This window comes from Ostrinia nubilalis, chromosome 26 (assembly GCF_963855985.1).
Source record: "Ostrinia nubilalis chromosome 26, ilOstNubi1.1, whole genome shotgun sequence".
Taxonomy (NCBI): Eukaryota; Metazoa; Arthropoda; class Insecta; order Lepidoptera; family Crambidae; genus Ostrinia; species Ostrinia nubilalis.
Genome location: NC_087113.1, coordinates 6,979,500 through 6,999,573, shown reverse-complemented (window position 1 = coordinate 6,999,573; position 20,074 = coordinate 6,979,500). Strand labels below are relative to the sequence as shown.

Below are 20,074 nucleotides of genomic sequence, written 5' to 3'. Positions count from 1 at the left end.
TCCACAGAGAGGAAGGAATAGTGTCATTTTTCACCAAAGATTGATGATCCCCGTGACACAAGCAGGGGGAAGTGTTCGATTATACAGCCTACGCGTTACTCGAGTTCGAACGACGGAATCGGTAGGTGACACCTTGCCAATAAATTCCTTATTCCAGGCACTTCGATTGTTTTAGCAATAACTGAATCGTTTTTCAATTAAGGTTTTTTTTGTTCGTTTCAGCCAAATGACGTCCACTGCTGGAAAAATGACAAAGGCCTCTCCAAGGATTTCCATAACAACCGGTCCTGCGCTGCCCGCATCCAGGTTCTTCCAGCGACCTTCACCAGATCGTCAGTCCACCTAGTAGGGGCCTGCCCACGCTGTCTTTCGGCCCATAGTCGCCATCAGCTCTACGAGCTTTGTGCCCCGCCCTATGAGACTTTTTTGTAAAGAATATTAATTAACCACTTGGTTAAGTTATACCACCACAATATTAGGACGGGTATTATAGTTATTATAAAAACATTGATTTGAAATTAACCAAAAGTATCAAGATAAATAAATAAAATTAAATATTCTTGGACAATTTACACTGCGCTTCTAGTCCCAACTCAAACTAAGCAAAGCTTGTACTATGGGTACTAGACAACGGATATAAACATACTTTTACTTTTTTTTTGTAAATACATATTATACATAGAAAACACCCAGTCCAATACAAACAAATATGTTCATTGACACAAATGTTTGTACTGTGCGGGAATCGAACCCGCAACCTCCGGAATATTAGTCCGTTTCGAACCACTACCTGTGCCACTACACCAAACGGATCTACCTATAATCGCGAAAAGTCACTGACTGACTGACTCATCACGAAATATCAGAAACTACAAGTGCTAGGAGGATCAAATTTTGCATGGGGGCTTTTTTAGAACGTAGGTGCTCACTAGGACGGGATATTGCAAAATTCAACCCCAGGGGGTAAAACGGGATCCACGCGTACGAAATCGCGGGCGGCCGCCAGTTATAATAAAATATGCTTGACTTTTAATTATTCTATAATATTACCAACAATAACAGATCACACAAAACGAAATTCTATTATACACTTAACAAGCTTCAATAACAGAATAAATAATTAATAGGAAATAAATAACATTTCTGTACAGAATTCAATTTCACATTTTGCAAACCTAGTAACCATTGCCATCACAGATTAAAATCTTTTACAATATTTCACTGTTTACTAATTTGATTAGTAGCAGGATTAGACTTTATATAATCCACTTTTGATAGAGATAATTTAATATGTCTAGTCAAATCTTATTGATGATTTTAGACGACGGATCCCCTAAGTTATTGCGAATACCGCTGCTGCGAATTTTTTTCCACTGCCTCATAGGATAGGTACGATAGCTTATGGACTCGAATGATGTAGTCACGAACGAACGACCGTTATTTCGGTGTATAAAAAATATTAAATGTAAAAACAAGCAATTTATTCACAGCAGCATTCGTCGTAACAGCGGTATTCGAAATTACGTACCTAGGGGACACTCCAGTACACCACCTTACCAGTCCTACTCTAATGCCCATATTGACCATCAATTCCTAATTTTTAAGGGGCCCCTATGAAAACAAAATTCCTGTTGTGTTACCATAGGGATCACTTATAAACTAGGGATTGATGGCGAAAATGGGCATAACTATGCCATTTAGACCTGAGTCCAGCCTCTTAGTACATTCTAGTTCATATATTAGAATAGACTAGAGTCTCAAAAGTACAATTTTCTGCTCTTACCATGTAATCTTTGAAACATCATAATCTTAAAAACAAAAATAAATACCACTATACACTATTTTTCATACTTTTCTGATCACATCAGCACTTTCTTTGATACTATAATTTAGCTATAATTTAATGCGATTCTGTCTCTTAGTCTCAACAGCCTTTTGTACATATACTGCTTGTTAACAGGGAATGATTTCTTTAGCTCTTTTTCCTGAAAAATAAAATTTTCTACATTAGTAAATATTTTTCAATCCTAAATTCATGTTAGATTATCAATAAAATCAATATTTACATGAAAATAATTCTTACTCACATGGGGAAAGAAATCAATCTCAATAAGAAATATTTCAAAAAACGTTGCCACTACTATCACCGGACCCGATTTTCTTTCGCAAACATCCAATTGTACAGCAAACTTGTCTCCTGGCAATGTAGCTATATCCTCAAATATAGGCTTTATAGCCCGTTTCTGACTGGCCAGTCGGTATAGCAGAATCTCCCCTTGTCGTGTCCCAATTAAAACAATATCAGCATAAAAGAACAACGCTGTTATAGGTGGAAAATCTAAATATAAATGCCGGTATTTATCAGTTTCAATCTTGAACAAGTTCCGTGAGTAACAGACAAAGTTCTTGTCATTAATTGCGCGGATAGATTTAATATGTTTCGTCCATTCCGGGGGAACATTGATCGGTTTCACTTCAGTAGTTTTATTTTTATACACATTGACTATTTTGGCGCAGTCTGTAAATATGTGAATGACGTTGTTATCGTACTGTATATCTTTTATGTCATAGTCGCAATGAATTATCAGTTTTGATGATAAATTGTCTAAACTTAAGTCACACTTGTAGACATCTCTGTTATTGAAAAAGTATATGTTATTGCCAGCCAAAACAAAATTATCTGCTTCGAAGAATGCTTCAGACATGTTTATGATGTTGTCAATCGTTTTTTGGATGTACATTCCGGACTTTAGTAGTATAACAGTGGCAAAGTCATTGTTAGCAATTTTAACACAGTTTTTCTCCGGTACTGAAACTGGTATGTATTTCAGTGTGCTCATATCATACATTACCACCCCTCTGGTATCCCTCAAGGGTAAAATGTTATAGTTAACATCCAGAGCGTGGTTTTTGTCGTGTAATGTAAACTTGTAGAATTCTCTTACATTTCTCTCAAAAGACATAACTTTAGACCACATTTTGAGGTTCTTATAAATGTGGTACCAGTCACAGTCGCTCCCAGACTTCTGCTTTGCAAGTTTGGACGAGAATTTGAACTCATTTTTGCAAATTTCGTGCCACAACCAATCTGTGCTATCAATACAATCTTTCCATTTTTTGCAAACACTTCTGCATTTTGCTAACGTGACACCGTCAATTAGTTTTAGTATATCTAAAAATGTTTCCACAGGCAAACTTTCTATGTCGGTCATCTTTCGATTTAATTTATTTTCTCACAATCGAAAATCAGGTACAAAAATTTCACTCACTTTCCTCTGAAGGGTGCACTTTGCAAATAAGCGATAATGTTTTCAGAAAGGGAGATGTTTTAGAATAGTAAATTTTCTTTTAGTAAATATTCAACATTGTTTATTTTTAGCCAATTGATAACAAAACTGTAAAATTCTTCACATTTGTTTACAATTTTATCAACATCTGACATTCGACTCGTGATTTTGACATTTACTATTATTATGTTGGTAGTATCAAAGGTTGATGCGTTCAGAAATTACAGTACCGCTTAATATATTGCATTTTGATAATAACATGACGTAACAAAATATCCTTTCTATCAGATCAATATTGAAGCTAATTTTGCAAGTAAAATAGCCTGTTTAATAATTTGTGCAATTCACCCTTTTCAAGACATGTAAAATTACTAAACGTTGTGGTATCAATAATACCAACATAGAGCAAATAATTTTACATGGCGCGATAGTTTTAAAAGTTTTTTCTAGTCCGCGCGGTAGAGACGCGTAGCTCCAGCCGAATATAATTATTTACCAAACGCTATCTTGTCAGCATTTTTCCTGCGAGTGCTGCGAGTTCGCTTATTACAGGTAGATAGTAGATCGATGGATCGTCTACTAATTGGTAGATAAACTAATATTATAAAGAGGTAAAGTTTGCGTGTTTGTATATTTGTTAAATTGTAAGGGGTAATCTCAGAATCTACTGAAACGATTTTAAAAATTCTTCCACCAATAGAAAGCGACATTATTGCTGAGTGTCATATTTAAAAAAACGACAAATTCCACGCGGGCGAAGCCGCGGGCGGAAAGCTAGTTGGTAAATATGTAAGTCTTGATACCAGGGCTATATTTTACGAGAAACCAAGGAAATAAGGAATATTTTAATATCCCCGATATCTTTTGTTAAATAAAACCAACGATAAATCCCAACAATTTCATAATTTATTTCACCATAATGACATAACAATTTGAGTATTAACTAATATTTTTCTATTAATTTTATTTATAGTCTTGCAATATACATAATTCTACGGTAGGTGTACCTATTACCATTTTATTGAGAATGTACAGTAACAGAACTGTTATTATTTTCCTCAATGAATTTTGCACTTTATATCTTTACAAAAAGGTTCAAAACCAATTGAGAAAATTTTATATTTATTATTGATCTACTAGTTTCTCCTTATTTATTAGATTGTACATTAATAGGGTACACAACAGTACAATAAAATGTAACATATCTTGAGTTGAGATCGCAATTATTTCCTGAGGAATAAGAACGATTTTGAAGTATGTACTGTTTATATCATTAGCATAGTAATCGAGCACTTTAGTAAATATTTGAATCTATTTATTATATTAATTGAATTAACAATGACAATATTATTTAATGTAAAATGCAGAAACCACTAGTAGATATTGTAAAAAATTGTTAATCATTTGCGAAAAATCTAAAACCCATCTAAAACATACACATAATAATAATTATTAATTAATAAATTACAACGGACTGGCACAGGCATTGCTACATTAAGTACAAAAATGTATAAAAACAATGTCAATAAATTAACAAATTACAAAATTTAATTACGAAATGCACATAATAGGACTGATGACACCATGAGAGTATTAATTTAAATTTTACAGAAAAACATTTCCGTGGGGGCTATCGTTTTTATACTAAACAGTTGGCACCACTGGCGATCGAAATGACCCAACTCTACAGTGGCACCATCCTGGTGAGTACAAAATACAAATACAATGTTTCTCCTACCACTTAAGCGCCACCAGTTGGCACCACTGTCTTCGCTACTAGTAAGTGATAAGGTCACTCTACAATGGCGCCAAATGGTGAAAGCTAAAACGATAGCCCTCATTCCGTCCGACCTGATTCCGTCAAAATATAGATCTAGAAAACACTAGAGAAATCGGATGACGGATGTCGGATCTAGTGCATAAACAAACAAAAATAGTTCTACGACTATAGATCGTTTCATCCACGAAGACGCGCCCCACCATTCTTTCGCTAATGTTTGAGTGTTATCGATACACGCTACATTATCCACGAGTGCACACGCACACTACAATAATGCCGCTCGGATTGCTCGGATCAAACTCCCCCCATCCCGCGCTTCCCTCGACCAAAAATTGGTGGGGCGCGTCCTCGTGGCTGAAACGATCTATACAGACTCCAAACCGTATTTTCACGGATTCCGATCGGAAATACTCCGAAAGCGCTCTTACTCTATTTTTGTTTTAACTTTCAAAAAAATCATGAAAGTATACTAGTACAGTCAGCATCAAATAGTTCGTGGCCACAAAGTTAACAACACAAGCTTATTCCAAATTTAACAAACACGTGTTGCGAACTTTTTGGCTAGTATGGGTGCCACGAACTATTTGAAGCTGACTGTACATAGATGTCATCCGTCCTACTACATTGGGAATGATTGGCATTGGCAGAGGTCATTTTTAACTAAAAAACATTTTTAATTAATATAAATAGCAAATGTGATGCAGTATGCATCAATGTTACTAAATTATAAAAAAACTGTACAGTCAACAGAATACCAAACTACCACAAAAATGACAAAATAATCATGTTTAAAACTATTGGCAAACGTAACTTTGTGACAGGTTGGCATACTGGCAACTGTATACAATACAAGAAGTAATAATATACATATTGGTAACATTCTATAAATGGCAGAACAGGAACTAGTCACTGGATTAAAATTACAAATACAAAATTAATAATTAAATATTCATAAATCGAGAACAATTAACTAAAACATCGAGTGGCCACAATCGAGACATCATAAAATCGGTATAAATTAATCGATATGTAAGGAAATTATTCGTTGATGCTTAATATAAAATAACAAAAAAATATCAGTCGAAGGTCGAGAAACGGTGGCAAAGTACTAACAATCTTCAAAAGTCCGTAAGGCGGTTATCACACTGCGCCGCGCTCCGCCGCGGAGCGCGGGGCGACAGATTTAATCATTGTATGCAAGTACCTCAGTTTGTATAGAAAACACGCGCGGCACTTCACACTGAAAACGCGTCCGCGCGCGTGGTTTTTTAAAAAAAACACGCGGCGCAGTGTGATAACCGCCTAATACAGTCAGGGTCAAATAGTTCGTGACACCCAAAGTGGCCAAAAAGTTGACAAAATGTAACAAAGACGTGTTGCGAACTTTTTGACGCAGACTGTACAAACCCCGTTAAAACTCGATTTAAAACCCGAAACAGTTTAAACGTGGACATTTTTCGATATTCGTAGGGCCATGACAGAAAATTACATTCAAGGGCATATAAGCTCATTCGAAGGACCAAACACTCTGATTTTCATCACCACATAATAAAAATGCAACATGAATCATAAAATGTGACTGTAAAACAAAATATTTTTAAAAAATGCTGTAAAATGCACTTTTTGATTGAACAAATTGCGTAAAATATCACAAAATAACAAAATAAGCAATTAACTACATCACTAACCAACAAAATTTGGAATTGGTACTGACTTTATTACCTACATAAAGGTATATTCACACTACACCGTGCAACAGCTGCGGCATACAGATTAGACGACATATAATACAATTCAGCTTATTTCTATAAAAATATTTATTCTATCTACATCATTAATTTTTCCTATTAATATGGCTCAGTTCGACAGGGCACGGTATAGTCTGAATGTACCTTAACACCCATCTAACAACAGTTAAACTTAAAAAGATACTCTACAGGAGTCCCTTTCGATTTGTATTTGACAATTATTCTAATTTCAATAAAAGGTAACCTACTCGGAAATAAATATCCAAAATTGACACTTGAAGCTTAAAAAATAAAGTCGCATTCACATTTTCACGTATTGTTGAGCATATTTGAAACGACTAGCATCGTGAAACTGCCTATAAGGTATAAAGTGGCGGGAATAGAAGCCAGCAGTTTATAGCGTTCCTCTGAAAAGAAAACAAAAATAAATCAGTATTTAAACTAAACATCAAAAATAACAAATGACTACTAATAGTACACTTAAAAAGACAAAAGAAAATATAACAATTGAAAAATAAAATAAATTAAAGAGTAAATAACAGAAGTTTACTTGAGGTCAGTAATATATGCCTACATTTTTACTTTAGCAATGGAATAAGTTAAAAAAAACTTATCTTCAGTTGCAGTGTTGTTAATGGTAACAAAATGGATTCCAGACGAGCGAGCAATGATTTATGAATTATCTGAATAGATAATGAATGATGAAAAAATATGATTGCCCAATTTTATACCTCGATTTCTTCATTTGAACCCAAAATAATTCCCACCGGATTAAATAAACCTTAAAAACCATACCAAATTAGAAAAAAACATGCAGGTACAGAAATTAAAAGACTCAAAGAAGGTACAATAATACTTTTATTTTAAAAAGTTTGTTGTTAAAGTATCTTAATTTAATGTTAGTATCTCCGTAACAAGTTAGACAAAACGTATAATATAATAGAAAATAACAGTAACATTGATCGTATACGAAATACATTTAATACAAGGACATAATTAAGTCTTTTTGAGCCACAAAATATACAAGTTACTTATAACTTATTTCAATAAAAAATAGCCAACATTCAACAAAATGTAATCTCCCTTAGCAGGCAACATTTAATTTATATCGAAAATTAACTGTCTTTTACAAAAAATACATGCTAAAAACGTAATTCTACAATAAATAACGTAATATCTTTCATATCGTTACAAAGCCTATAATATTCGATTGAATAATACTCATTTGTAAACATATTCGCTGTTTCCCTAACCATAAATTTGCCTAAGTACTATCAGGAAGTGTTTCGGAAAATTTCTCATAGATAGTCTTTAAAATCGAGGGTAATTTGTCGAAATGGTTGTTTATGGAACCCGGTTCGTGAACCGGATCAACGACAATCGGGTTGTCGTCGCTATCGAAAATAATTTCCGGATCGTTTTCAATTATTTCCTCAATGGATTCCCAGTTCGTGTGCAATTTTTTCTCAACCGGGCAACACTGGCACATGCCGTAGTCGCATTCTTTTTTGTTACTAAAGTACTCTGCATCGTCTAAAATTGTTCTTTCATCCTGACTGTCTATATCCACAAAAATAGAGAATTTCCTAGCAGAATATTTCAGTAATTCTTCGTACGCGTAACCGTCTTCGGAGTTATTATCGAAAGAGACCCTCCTATCCCCCTCCCCGCTACTATGGCCTATAGAATTGATTTCTTCGACAGAACCTTTCTTGCTACCCTCTTCTAAATCTGAATTCTCGTCTATCAAAGAGTTCTTTCTAGTAAGCGAGTTTCTCCTGCTGCCCAAATCAAAGCTCTGAAGTGTTACCATGCTACATTTTCGTTTGGCCTGACCTGTCATCGCGATTGACTTTCTAGTCGTCGTCCAGCCGAGCGAGCGTTGCACCGCCATCTTCCATTTCGTGTACCGCGAGTCTCGATCTGGTAAAGAAAAATTTGTGTTAAATTTTGAAAAATAACCTAGGACAATAACGAGTATTCCCACGCGTTACTTAGGACAACGGGTAATTCTACAGGTTACTTAGGACAACGGGTAATGCCACACGTTACCTAGGACAGCGGATATTTTCATGCGTTACCTAGGACAACGGGTAATCCCACGCGTTACCTAGGACAACGGGTAATTCTACAGGTTACTTAGTACAACGGGTAAACCCGCGCGTTACCTAGTGCAACGGGTAATTCTACAGGTTACTTAGGACAACGGGTAATGCCACACGTTACCTAGGACAACGGGTAATCCTACGCGTTACCTAGGACAATGGATAATTCTATAGGTTACTTAGGACAACGGCTGATGCCACGAGTTACCTAGGATAATGGATAATTCTACAGGTTACTTAGGACAACGGGTAATCCCACACGTTACCTAGGACAATGGATAATTCTATAGGTTACTTAGGACAACGGCTGATGCCACGAGTTACCTAGGATAATGGATAATTCTACAGGTTACTTAGGACAACGGGTAATTCCACGGGTTACCTAGGACATTTAACTTTATTATCTAGTGAAGGTCGCGGGAGGTGCCTTTGACCGGTCTTTGTGGAAATCCTTGGGGGAGGCCTTTGTCTAGCAGTGGACATCTTTCGGCTGAAACGAACCTAGGACAATGGGTAATTCTACAGGTTACATAGGACAACGGATAATCCCACGCGTTAACACTCACCGTCAAGCGTAGTAGTGGGCAAGAAGGTCTCGGTGGGCAACGCCTGGCGGCGCCACTTGTCCATACTCCACACGCCCGCTGCACTGCCGGCAACGATGCCCACGCCCAGAGGCGACATGTCCCACGTGTGGGCTCGCACTGAAACATACATTATTATTATTAGTAAATAAAATAAAAACAATCTTTAGGCTTTAGGCTATATGACATCGCTCTACAGCCAATAGTAACGGTGCAGTAAAGAAAAATATTCCAAACTGTTTTTACCATAGGGAATAGGGATATACAGGGTGTTAAGTAAATGGGTATATGAGCCGACACTAGCCCATGTTAACATGGTCATATAAATGGTACGGTGAAGTCAGAAAATTGATATCTTCATTTTAATTATTTTAATTTTCATACAAATCGTATTTTATAAAATTTATTTTGTATGAAAATTAAAAAAAATAAAATGTTTCTAATTTCTGACTTCACCATACCATTTATATGACCATGTTAACATGGGCTAGTGCCGGCTCATATACCCATTTACCTAACACCCTGTAAAGAGATGCCAACTAATGCGCTGTTTGAAACCCAGTGTCGCATTAGAAATTCACACACTCAAAGTAATCAAAATAAAAACAACAAAAAATGTAAACTATAACGTCGCTGCTGTCACGAGCAATGTGTTCTGTTTTTGGGCATATTGATGCGACACTGGCCCCGCCCCTTTTCACATATCCCTTTAGTTTCTGTGATCTGTGGTTTTTACGCTTATGTTAGTATTTTTTATAAAATATCGTTACTCACACACTGGCATCCCAATCAGGTCTGCTTGTAGTTGCATTAACAGGTCGTTGGACGTCATTTTGCCGTCGACGTGAAGCTTTGTGAGAGGCAGGCCACAGTCTTTGTGCATTGCTTCTAATATATCCCTTGAAGAATAAATAAAACACAGTGAATATGAAGTCATTTGGGCACGAAGGCTAGTTTCCTAAAAACAAACTTTTAGTCCGTAAATTACATTTTCAAAAAATATTGGACACGTATATTTTTATTTGTCAATCAAACAAGTAATTTTGAAGTTATGGTGCGTGGAAGTTCCGCGTGACGTCACAAAGTGCTACACTTTTAAGCACTGCTTGACGTCTCATGCCACTTCTTTTGAACTTTGGCGCGCTTTATCTCTTTCAATGGATTAACACATAGGCTACGTTTTACCGCGGGTAACACCGCAGGGCACAGCTAGTGAACAATAAGGCGGGATACAGGCATTCTTAAAAACAAATATTGCTTACCTAGTTTGAAAACACACAGCTTCCAATCCCGCCCTTATTATGTGATTTTTGGTAGTAAACGCTGTCAGTCCACAGATTATTCTGAAACAAAACAAAAATTACTTATAGCTTTACTTATAGTGAAAAGTATCCATAATTACAACAATAAAGTTTTTAAAGGACAAGACTACGGGGGTAATTTTCCTAATAGACCAGCGATTATGAAACGTCAAATGGCAAAAATCAAAAACTAACAATCCGTATAGATAGTAGAGCTCGTAAATGTCAAAATTGTATGGTTTTCCAACGTGGAAAAAATCGGCGTCCTCACTCCAATACAGCGCATACAAAGGCCGGTAGTCTACTTAAAACTCAATCTATTTAGAGACCTCACGAAGGCGTATGAGCTTTATACTTGTGTGTTTACGTGTACAATGTACATGCACATAACGATAGTGTAATGTCTATCAAAACTTTAGAAAAACGAACAGTAGCGAGCCACCACACATGTAAAGCTCACTCGCCTTCGTGAATTGCAACAAATATACAAAGAGTTAAGGTACAAATCTCACCCTCTAGCGTCCTTCCTCCAATACGGCGCGTACAATCCACTGAAAGCCGGAACAAAATACACGTCTCCCGTAGAGAACACTTGTCCCGCTATGTGTTCCGTGTCGTGTGACACGTCCCTGATTAGTCTGAGATTGTCCCGCAGGAATTTCATGGCGCCACCCGCTACTGCTATTGAGCCTGTGTAAGAGAAAAATGTTGTAGAGAAAAATATTTGAACCTTGGGGCGTAGTGTGATTACGTCAAACGCATTCGATGTCGACTGCGTAAAAAAGTGACATTAAATGTATGACAGCGCCCCTAGCGGAAACTTTCTCGGAAACAAACTTGACCTTCATTGGTTGTAGGGGTTGCAAGTCCCGGTACTAAGGAGTGTTACTGAATTCCCGGTACCAGGTCTAAGCCAGTACCGGGAAAACCGGGAAATTCGGGAATTTCGGTACCCACGTGAATGGTTATTATTTATTAAAACAAATTACCTAATTTGTACGTAATTTTAATAAAAATGTAAATAGGTTAACAAAAATATTAAACTTTTTCTGTTCAGTTCAATTGGTTTGTTACCTTAATAATAAATCAGTCCAAACAGTTACACAACACGACAAAACTAGTTATAAATGCCTATTAAAAATCATAACCACCATATTCATAAAAAGCAACAATCGTTTACTTAATCAACCTATTTAAGTTAAAATATGTTTTCTCACTTTCTATCAATGTCAAATACTGGCAGCGACAAGAGTTAGAGTAGGCGCACACCGTTGATTTTTAGTTGGCCGATAGTTGTGCCCGATTTTAATTTGTATGAAGAATCGGCCAAATCGAATCGGCGTAGTGTGCGCACTCCCATACATGCCCATACTGATCAACTGCCCGAGACTCTGCTTCAGGGAATCGTGCTCGAGAGACCCGGACCTGCCTGGTACTCCGATCTCGTCTCTTCGGAGGCGAACTTCGCCCGGCTGCGTGAATTTGCGTACGGCTGGCATAGGAGGAGGACAGCTAGCGCTGCACGGCACCAGATGGTGTCATCCGTGCTGTAAATGTCAGGCCCCAGAAGGGGGAGAACTGCAACATAGGGACAAGGACATAGAAAAATAACTTGTAGGGAGTCAAGAAGTGTGGCGCAGTGGAGTGCAATCTGCCGTAGGCAGCCGCAATTCCGCGCACACCTCCCGCGATTCGGCCAGTAGGTATAACCGCAAGGTTGGTATGGCCATGGGTGGTGGTGGGTTGATCAACTGCCCGACTAAACTATCGGCCGACGAAAAATCAACGGTGTGCGCCTACTCTTAGGGACAAAACATAAATTAACTATATTAGGTTTATAAAAAAACACGCTGTTGAAAGAAATAATAATAAGTAGTATCTAAGTACAATCAGATAAAACAATCAGTCTTAAAAGGATAGTAATGAATTAGGAACATTATTAATATTTTTTCATTTGTTGATAGTGTGTACGTAAAAAGATGATGGCATCTACTCAAAAAATTGTTATTAAAAATAAATTATTGAAGTCCCGAAAGTACCGAAAGTCCCGGGAATTGCATCGTCAGTACCGGAACTAGATAAAGGATTAGATTATTGGGAATTCCCGGGAAAAATGAGTACCGGGATTTCCCGGGAGCAAACCCTAATTGGTTGGGTTTTTTATGGCGGTCAAGCTGTAGATCCTGGCTACACAGGAGTGGTGGGAACGAGAGGTGGGAATAGTCCCGTAGCGGAAACTTTCAAGAACTAAAATCTATACAGGGTGTTAGGTAAATGGGTATATGAGCCGACACTAGCCCATGTTAACATATGCATGTAAATGGTATGGTGAAGTCAGAAATTTGATATCATCATTTAAATTTTTTAATGTTCATACAAAATAAAATTTATAAAATCAGATTTGTATGAACATTAAAATAATTAAAATGATGAAACATGGGCTAGTGACGGCTCATATACCCATTTACCTAACACCCTGTATATATTTTTTTACACAGTCGATATCGAATGCGTTTGACGGAAACTCCTCACCCTACGCCCGCTTATTTTTTTTTTATTATACTCGCTAAAGTTCAAAATATGGTGGCGTCAATTCTGCCACTACCAGAAAGGTTTATAGAAATATCAACCGTGTGATGTTGGGCTTACGAACTAAAATAAGATCACGTGTTGGCTTCCAATATTTTTATAGTAATGTATTTTGTATCCTCAAAGAAACCGCACCTCGTTCTGGTCAATATTTGGTCAACTTATTGCTATGACCAATGTGGATGAAAATGAGACTCATAACTGGATCGATTTTGCTTTCTTAACCTCTATACAAACAATATTATTATGAAATCCAGATAAGCGAGCCAATCTCGTATTGTGCCGCATTTGACACAGTCGTTACTAGTACGTTACAGCCCAGTTGATAAGGTATCGTAGTGCTAAACCTTGCATCGATTGCACTGTTGTAGAAAGGTTGTCACTGCGTGCCATATGTGGCACATATAAAATTCTTACCTTCTAACGCGTACACAGGCGGCACATTCGGCCCTAGTTGGTACGCTAGCGTGGTAACCAATCCGTGGGAGGAGTGCACTCGCCGCGGCCCAGTATTGTATAGTAAGAAGCAGCCACTTCGGTATGTATTCTTCGCCTGACCTGCTTGGAGACAGTTCTGGCCTACTAACGCTGATTGCTGATTGCCTAAAATCTGGAGATAAGGGTTGAGTATTAATATTTGTATTTCGACTTTATCAATTAAACAGAGTTAAATTAAACTAAGTACAGTAGACTAGACAGTACATCAAGCTAAACACTGTGGCATCTTGTATTTGTAGTGATTTTGCAATAAAAATGTGTATTCTGATGTGCTGTCCGTACATGCTATCGATTTGGTATGCCAAAGACAATCTATGAGTCACTGAATGCAAACTCAATTGATTGTCTATTTATTAATTTCAAAGCTACAAAACAAATCGATTTTTACAACAAATTGCAAACTAGCTCAGTTTTCAGGGCTACATTGAAGTTTGTTTAAGATATTGTGTTATCCCTAATAGTTAATGTTTTCAACGAACTAACTATTCTAAAATAGAATCATTTTATGCCAGTTTTAAGTGTGGGAGGAAAATTAAAAGTACTCACTCCTGATATTCTAATTCCATCCAACACAGAGCCGTCTTTGACGACGCCATAGACTTCTGAACTGCTGAGAATTTGCGGTAAGCAATCTCGGTGTACTCCGAATAACCTGAAGGACAAATTTTAAAGTTACCTTCGTATTTTCAAGTATGGATGATTGTGCCAAATATGGCACGCACGACACAACATTAAAAAGACAAAGTGATCAACAAACTTTTGTCAAACTCATTTTATTGGTGAAATTGGGTCTAAGCAAGTTAAAATCGACCTTACCTACACAGCATAGGGTCCCAATTCAAGGTGTCCAGGTTCATGAGGAGTGTTCTGGAAGCATTTGTCACGTCTGTTATATGGAGACCGCCGTGGGGACCTCCAGTGAGGTTCTGAAATAAACAAATGTTATGAATGAGCAAACTGTCAGCTATATTTTATCTGTCAGATAAAGAGATTTGGTTTATTTCTATTATGACTAGAGATTTCATATAAGTTGAGGTGTTAGCTATATTTATGGAAAGCACCGATTTCTCGAAAAAATTCGGGTTCTCAAATCTCGACCACGCCTTGCCACGACCTACCCGATGGACCGACGACCCAAGCCGGCAATAGCTAGATTTAAAAAATGGGAGATCGTGTTTCAAAATGGAGACTTACGTCCAGAGAAATGCCATTTACGGGACTATTCCCACTTATCGTTCCCACTGCTGCAACTCCTGTAGCCGTGATCAAAAGCTTGACCCCCAATAAAAACCTGACCGACCAGTGAAGGCCAAGCTTGTCCCGGGGGAAAGTTAAACTATCATTGGACCCGCATCAAAATTAATCCCAAGAACATTTCCTAAAATGATGATGGTTTTGATGATGACAACTCACCCAAACAATCCAAGAGTCGACAGTGCCGAATAACAGCCTCTTGTCTTTGCTAGCTTTCTTAACCGCTTTAATATTGTCCTTCATCCAGCGCATCTTCAGAGCACTAAAATAAGGACTGATAGGCAAGCCGCATATGTTCTTCAGGTAGTTCTTATTTCTATCTGGGACCTTAGCCAGGATCGCGTCTACGGTGGAGTCTGTACGGATGTCGTTCCATGCTGAAAAAGGAATATAGGTTAAAATAGGGATTCTCACTTCCGAAATACAGCAACGTCTCAAGACGTTTTTGACCAGTGTGCGTTGCCAGTGATGGTTTAAGAAGGCTCAAGGTCACCCAAAGGGCGATGGAGCGTGCTATGGAGTTTCCCTGCGTGATCGAATCAGAAATGAGGAGATCCGCAGGAGAACTAAAGTAACTGACATAGCCTACAGAATCGCTAAAATCAAGTGGCAGTGGCGGGGGCAGAGCTGATGGCCGCTGGGGCAGAAAAGTTCTCGAGTGGCGACCACGAGCCGGAAAACGTGGTGTGGGCAGGCCTCCCCCACTAGGTGTCATTAATATTGTCGGTCTCTATACATTTTGTATTGATGCGGTCTGACAGTCTGGACACGAGCAAAGAACGCAAACCGCACCGCTGACAGATTGCCTTATCACAACCGCTGACAAATTGTATTGCCCGGATCGCTGACCGTTGCCCTGATCGACAATGTTGTTCATACATGATTCGGGATATGTTCACTTAGACCTCCGCCCCGATTGCGCTAATTTGTAATGTCTCTAATTCATTCGCGTTTCATCTCCACAGTCTACACTCCAATAACGCTCCATTTTCATTCCAGATGATGTGCAATTCGGTATCGCGGTAAAGTTCACACACAAACAAACGATTTATGCACTTTTCATTAAAAGTCCGAACACTTTATTTTCGAAAGTAAAATTACTAAAACACACCTAATGTTCGTGAAGCGTTTGAATTGCGTTTGAGAAAAGTAGCTTTCTGTCAGCTTTTATTCAAAGGCGCAGTTGCGTACCAATTATGTTACAACTTCGTTTGAACTAGCTATCAAAACGACACCGCGATACGGATTTGTCAAAACAGCTGAAGTTCATTCGTAGTCCAGTTGCAATGCAGTTGAAAATTTTTAGCACAATTGAGGTTCTGACCGCTACGTATCTAGTGTGAAAAATCTTTTATTGTATGTTAAACAAAACAGTAACAAAAGAAGGAATACAATTAAGAGGACACAAGTATATTTTGCCTTTGAAATGTATCAAGGACACTATAAAAACATTATATGCACTTGAGTCAACATCGCAGAATTGCAAATGCAATTTTCAGCGTGGAGAAAAAAAGCGTGGCAATGCAAAATGAAACTGATTGATACCTATAGTCATGATTTTTTTTTTTGTTTAACGTACGTATTGTTGAAATAGTTTACTGCAATATTATTTTTAGTAGCTATTTACTAAATAACTATTAGGTAACTTCTCTAATAAATGCGTTAGTAACTGTCTTTTGACGCTTAAGCTATTGAATCGATTTAGATGGAATTTGGTATAAAGAGAACAGAATAGTTTTTGAACAGTTTTTTTTATTCTAAAAGGGGAACACGTGGGATAAAGTTTTTTTTTTAAGAATATTACTGATTTGTATTGCACACATCGTCGCTTGCCTCTCTAACTGACGTATCTGTCTTTTTTTTTCGAAACTGAATTATCTACACCATCTTAATCAATTTTACAAGACGAATCGATCTGTCTAATCGCCTGAAAATTTTGCAAAATGTCAGTTACGTCAGTTAGAGAGGCATGCGACGACATTACTAGCCCCTAAGCTAATGAGGGCTATCGTTTTAGCGCTCACCAGTTAGCGCCACTGTAGAGTAAGGTCCTGTCACTTGCTAGTAGCGAAGACAGTGGCACCAACTGGTGAGCGCGAAAGTGGTAGGAGGACTATCGTATTTGCACTCATCAAGATGGCGCCACTGTAGAGTAAGGTCCTGTCAATCGCCAGGGGTGCCAACTGTTAAGTATAAAAACGATAGCCGCTTGTGTTACGAGAGGTTTCACACAATATTCGAGCGGCGGGGTTGGCACCAGCGTTCCTCGGATCTCGAGTCGGCCAGTCCGACACCTTCACCGTTCTGCTATCGTCGCTTCAATATACCTACTAAGCTATTTATTATATTTACCTATAGCTGGATGTAGAGGTTCTCCTGTGAATTTGTCCCATGCTATCGTTGTCTCCCTCTGATTTGTGATGCCCAATGTAACTATATCGTCCTTGGTATAACCTGAGAGAGATAGAGAATATCGTTAAGCAGATGTGTGAAATGAAATAATTTATTCAGTACATAGACCCTTTCCAGGGCACTTATACACGTCCCAAATATAGCTTGCCCTACCACCACTTCGGGACAACATATGGGCTGGTGCTGAGTGATTTTTTTCATCCGAGTATGTCTTATTGCTTAAGACTCAAAATATTTGAGATATCTTTTTTAAATTAACCCGTTAATCTCTCTAGCTAAGAGTGGATTCGACCAAACAAGAGTAAATATAAATCTCAGAATAAATCGTCAGTTTTGACATAATTATTTTCCAAACTGAAACTGTTAATAACTGGTACAGTTATACCAAGAGTTATTCTCGGATAAAAGTTTGGTAGAATCGGGCGTAAGTTAAATAAAAGCTTGTGTTAGAAGTGCGTTCAGTCAGACTATGGGAGTACTACCGACCCTCGAAACCTTTGATATTTTTCGTTGGATTATTATTAAGTATGCATAATTGCAATATGTTTACTCAAGAGTAAAAACTTGACATTTTCGGCAGGTTGAGGACGGGATGTCTCACTCAGTATAGCTCAGTGGTTAGATTCGGTAGCTCAGTGGTTAAAGTCGGTAGCTCAGTGATTAAAGTCGGTAGCACAGTGATTAAAGTCGGTTGCTCAGTGATTAAGGTCCCTAAAGTTCAAGAACCACCTATGGCAGTTGTTATCTACAAGTTTTTTCATCTAAATTATAGTTGTAGCAATTCACGAAGGCGAGTGAGCTTTACATGCGTGATGGCTCGCTTTTTAAAGTTCTGATAGACATTACACTATCGTTATGTGCATGTACACGTACACACACAAGTAAAGCTCACTCACCTTCGTGAGTTGCAAGAACTATAAGGTACTTTTCTCACCTAACTCAGTCAACTGTTCTATGGTCTTCTCCGCGCACTCTTTTATATGGTGTAAGATTTCTATGGGGTCCTGTTCCGACCAGCCTTCTTGTGGCTGCACCTCTGTCTTGTCTAGCTGGTAGGATGTCAGCTCATCTGCTCTTTCAGCTTCGTATATCTGAGGAGGAACACATCAATGTTTATTAAGTTTTAAACTTAACTGGATTTTTTCTTTCTTGTCGGCCGTTTGGTGTAGTAGTTCGAAACGGACTACTATTCCGGACGTAGCGGGTTCGATTCCCGCACAGTACAAACATTTGTGTGCATGAACATATTTGTTTGTATTGGACTGGGTGTTTTCTATGTATAATAAGTATGTATTTACAAAAAAAAAGTATTTAAGTATGTTTATATCCGTTGTCTAGTACCCATAGTACAAGCTTTGCTTAGTTTGGGACTAGAAGCGCAGTGTAAAATGTCTAAGGATATTTATTTATTTATTTCTTTTTTTAGAATATATGTATGACAGATTGTACAGGGCCCCTAGCGGAAACTTTCAAGAACTAAAATCTTGCTATATGACGACGTTTGATGTAAACTCACACTAGGGCTTAGTGCCTAAGGAGTCCCTAAGGAGTCCCTAAGTGTATGGTTTATGTCGATGAAATTCAACGAACATTGGGTAAAGTATCGAAAGTAGTTCGATGTTCGTCATAAGGGTTTAAACCTCAATTGTTGTAGATGAATAATTTTGATTTAAATTCCAAAGTGAGCCATTTGCTTGAACTTGTAGTATTTCGTCACCTCTCGCGCTACATACATAGCAAGTAACGTATAGTATGCAAATGTAAAAATCGTAAGTGAATGTTAAGTGATGTTAATTTTACGAACACGACAACTTGAGTTTGTATGAACTTGAAGGACGTCTAGAACAAAATAATTATTATTATGTAATATGCAATGTCGTAAAGGTATGTTGAACTTAAGTAAAATTAATATGGATGCAAAAATTTAACTTTTATGGAGTCGAATAAAGTAAAGAAAGTAAATTCTAGCTAGAAATACATATAATTTCTTATTTGGGGAGTAAATTTTGAGGTATAATTTACCAATTTCAGTCAAAAACGTGATCGCCCCAAGCAAACTTGGCGGCGCACTGTAGCAGACGAGGCGAAGAAAATCGGCAAGACCTGGAGCGAGATCAAACGCGAAGCTCAAGACCGAACGCGATGGAGGACTGTTGTGGACGCCCTCTGTCCCATCTAGGGGACTATGACCTTAAGAGGAGTCAAAAACTAAAGAATGGATTCAAGAAAATTCATGATCTCATAAATCCAATACGCTTTTGTGGTAGCCCATAGTTTTTTTATGGAAAGCACCCCTAAAAAGAATCATAGGCGAAACTATTTTTCAATGTTTAAATCATTTCTCGGGGTCAATGTGTTCTACTGCAATCGATACTACGTCGTCGCGTCGTCATAACAAAATAATCGGAAAAATATACACAGAAAAAACTATTTATTGAATGTATCTTCCTTATGATAACAATTTGGGAGTTTCAGACTTCGTACTCGTTCTGACCTGCACCCCACGATAAAACAAG

At 37.8% G+C, this 20,074-nt stretch overlaps 1 protein-coding gene and 1 long non-coding RNA gene across 7 annotated transcripts in view; both read right to left on the bottom strand.

Annotated features, from left to right (window-relative positions):
• Positions 1-1,012: 1,012 nt before the first annotated feature.
• LOC135084658 (uncharacterized) lies at positions 1,013-3,446 on the bottom strand. The gene is made up of 2 exons (XR_010259918.1): positions 2,088-3,446; positions 1,013-1,985 (listed from the first exon to the last, which is right to left on the bottom strand). It is a non-coding gene; the product is annotated as an uncharacterized LOC135084658 (long non-coding RNA).
• A 725-nt stretch (positions 3,447-4,171) lies between these two features.
• LOC135084584 (glycerol kinase 3) overlaps positions 4,172-20,074 on the bottom strand; it is a 40,632-nt gene continuing 24,729 nt past the window's right edge. For 5 of the 6 annotated variants that reach the window (XM_063979355.1, XM_063979356.1, XM_063979352.1 and 2 more), the window contains exons 3-13: positions 18,493-18,649; positions 17,499-17,600; positions 15,306-15,523; positions 14,709-14,818; positions 14,439-14,544; positions 13,812-14,004; positions 11,318-11,495; positions 10,767-10,847; positions 10,279-10,403; positions 9,487-9,624; positions 7,656-8,738 (exon numbers count right to left, since the gene is read on the bottom strand). In XM_063979355.1, coding sequence (XP_063835425.1) covers positions 8,080-8,738; positions 9,487-9,624; positions 10,279-10,403; positions 10,767-10,847; positions 11,318-11,495; positions 13,812-14,004; positions 14,439-14,544; positions 14,709-14,818; positions 15,306-15,523; positions 17,499-17,600; positions 18,493-18,649 — 2,067 coding nt within the window. In that variant the 3' untranslated portion in view covers positions 7,656-8,079. Of the gene's footprint in view, positions 7,223-7,655; positions 8,739-9,486; positions 9,625-10,278; positions 10,404-10,766; positions 10,848-11,317; positions 11,496-13,811; positions 14,005-14,438; positions 14,545-14,708; positions 14,819-15,305; positions 15,524-17,498; positions 17,601-18,492; positions 18,650-20,074 lie in introns of those variants that run through there. The other variant, XM_063979357.1, reaches the window with a different exon arrangement.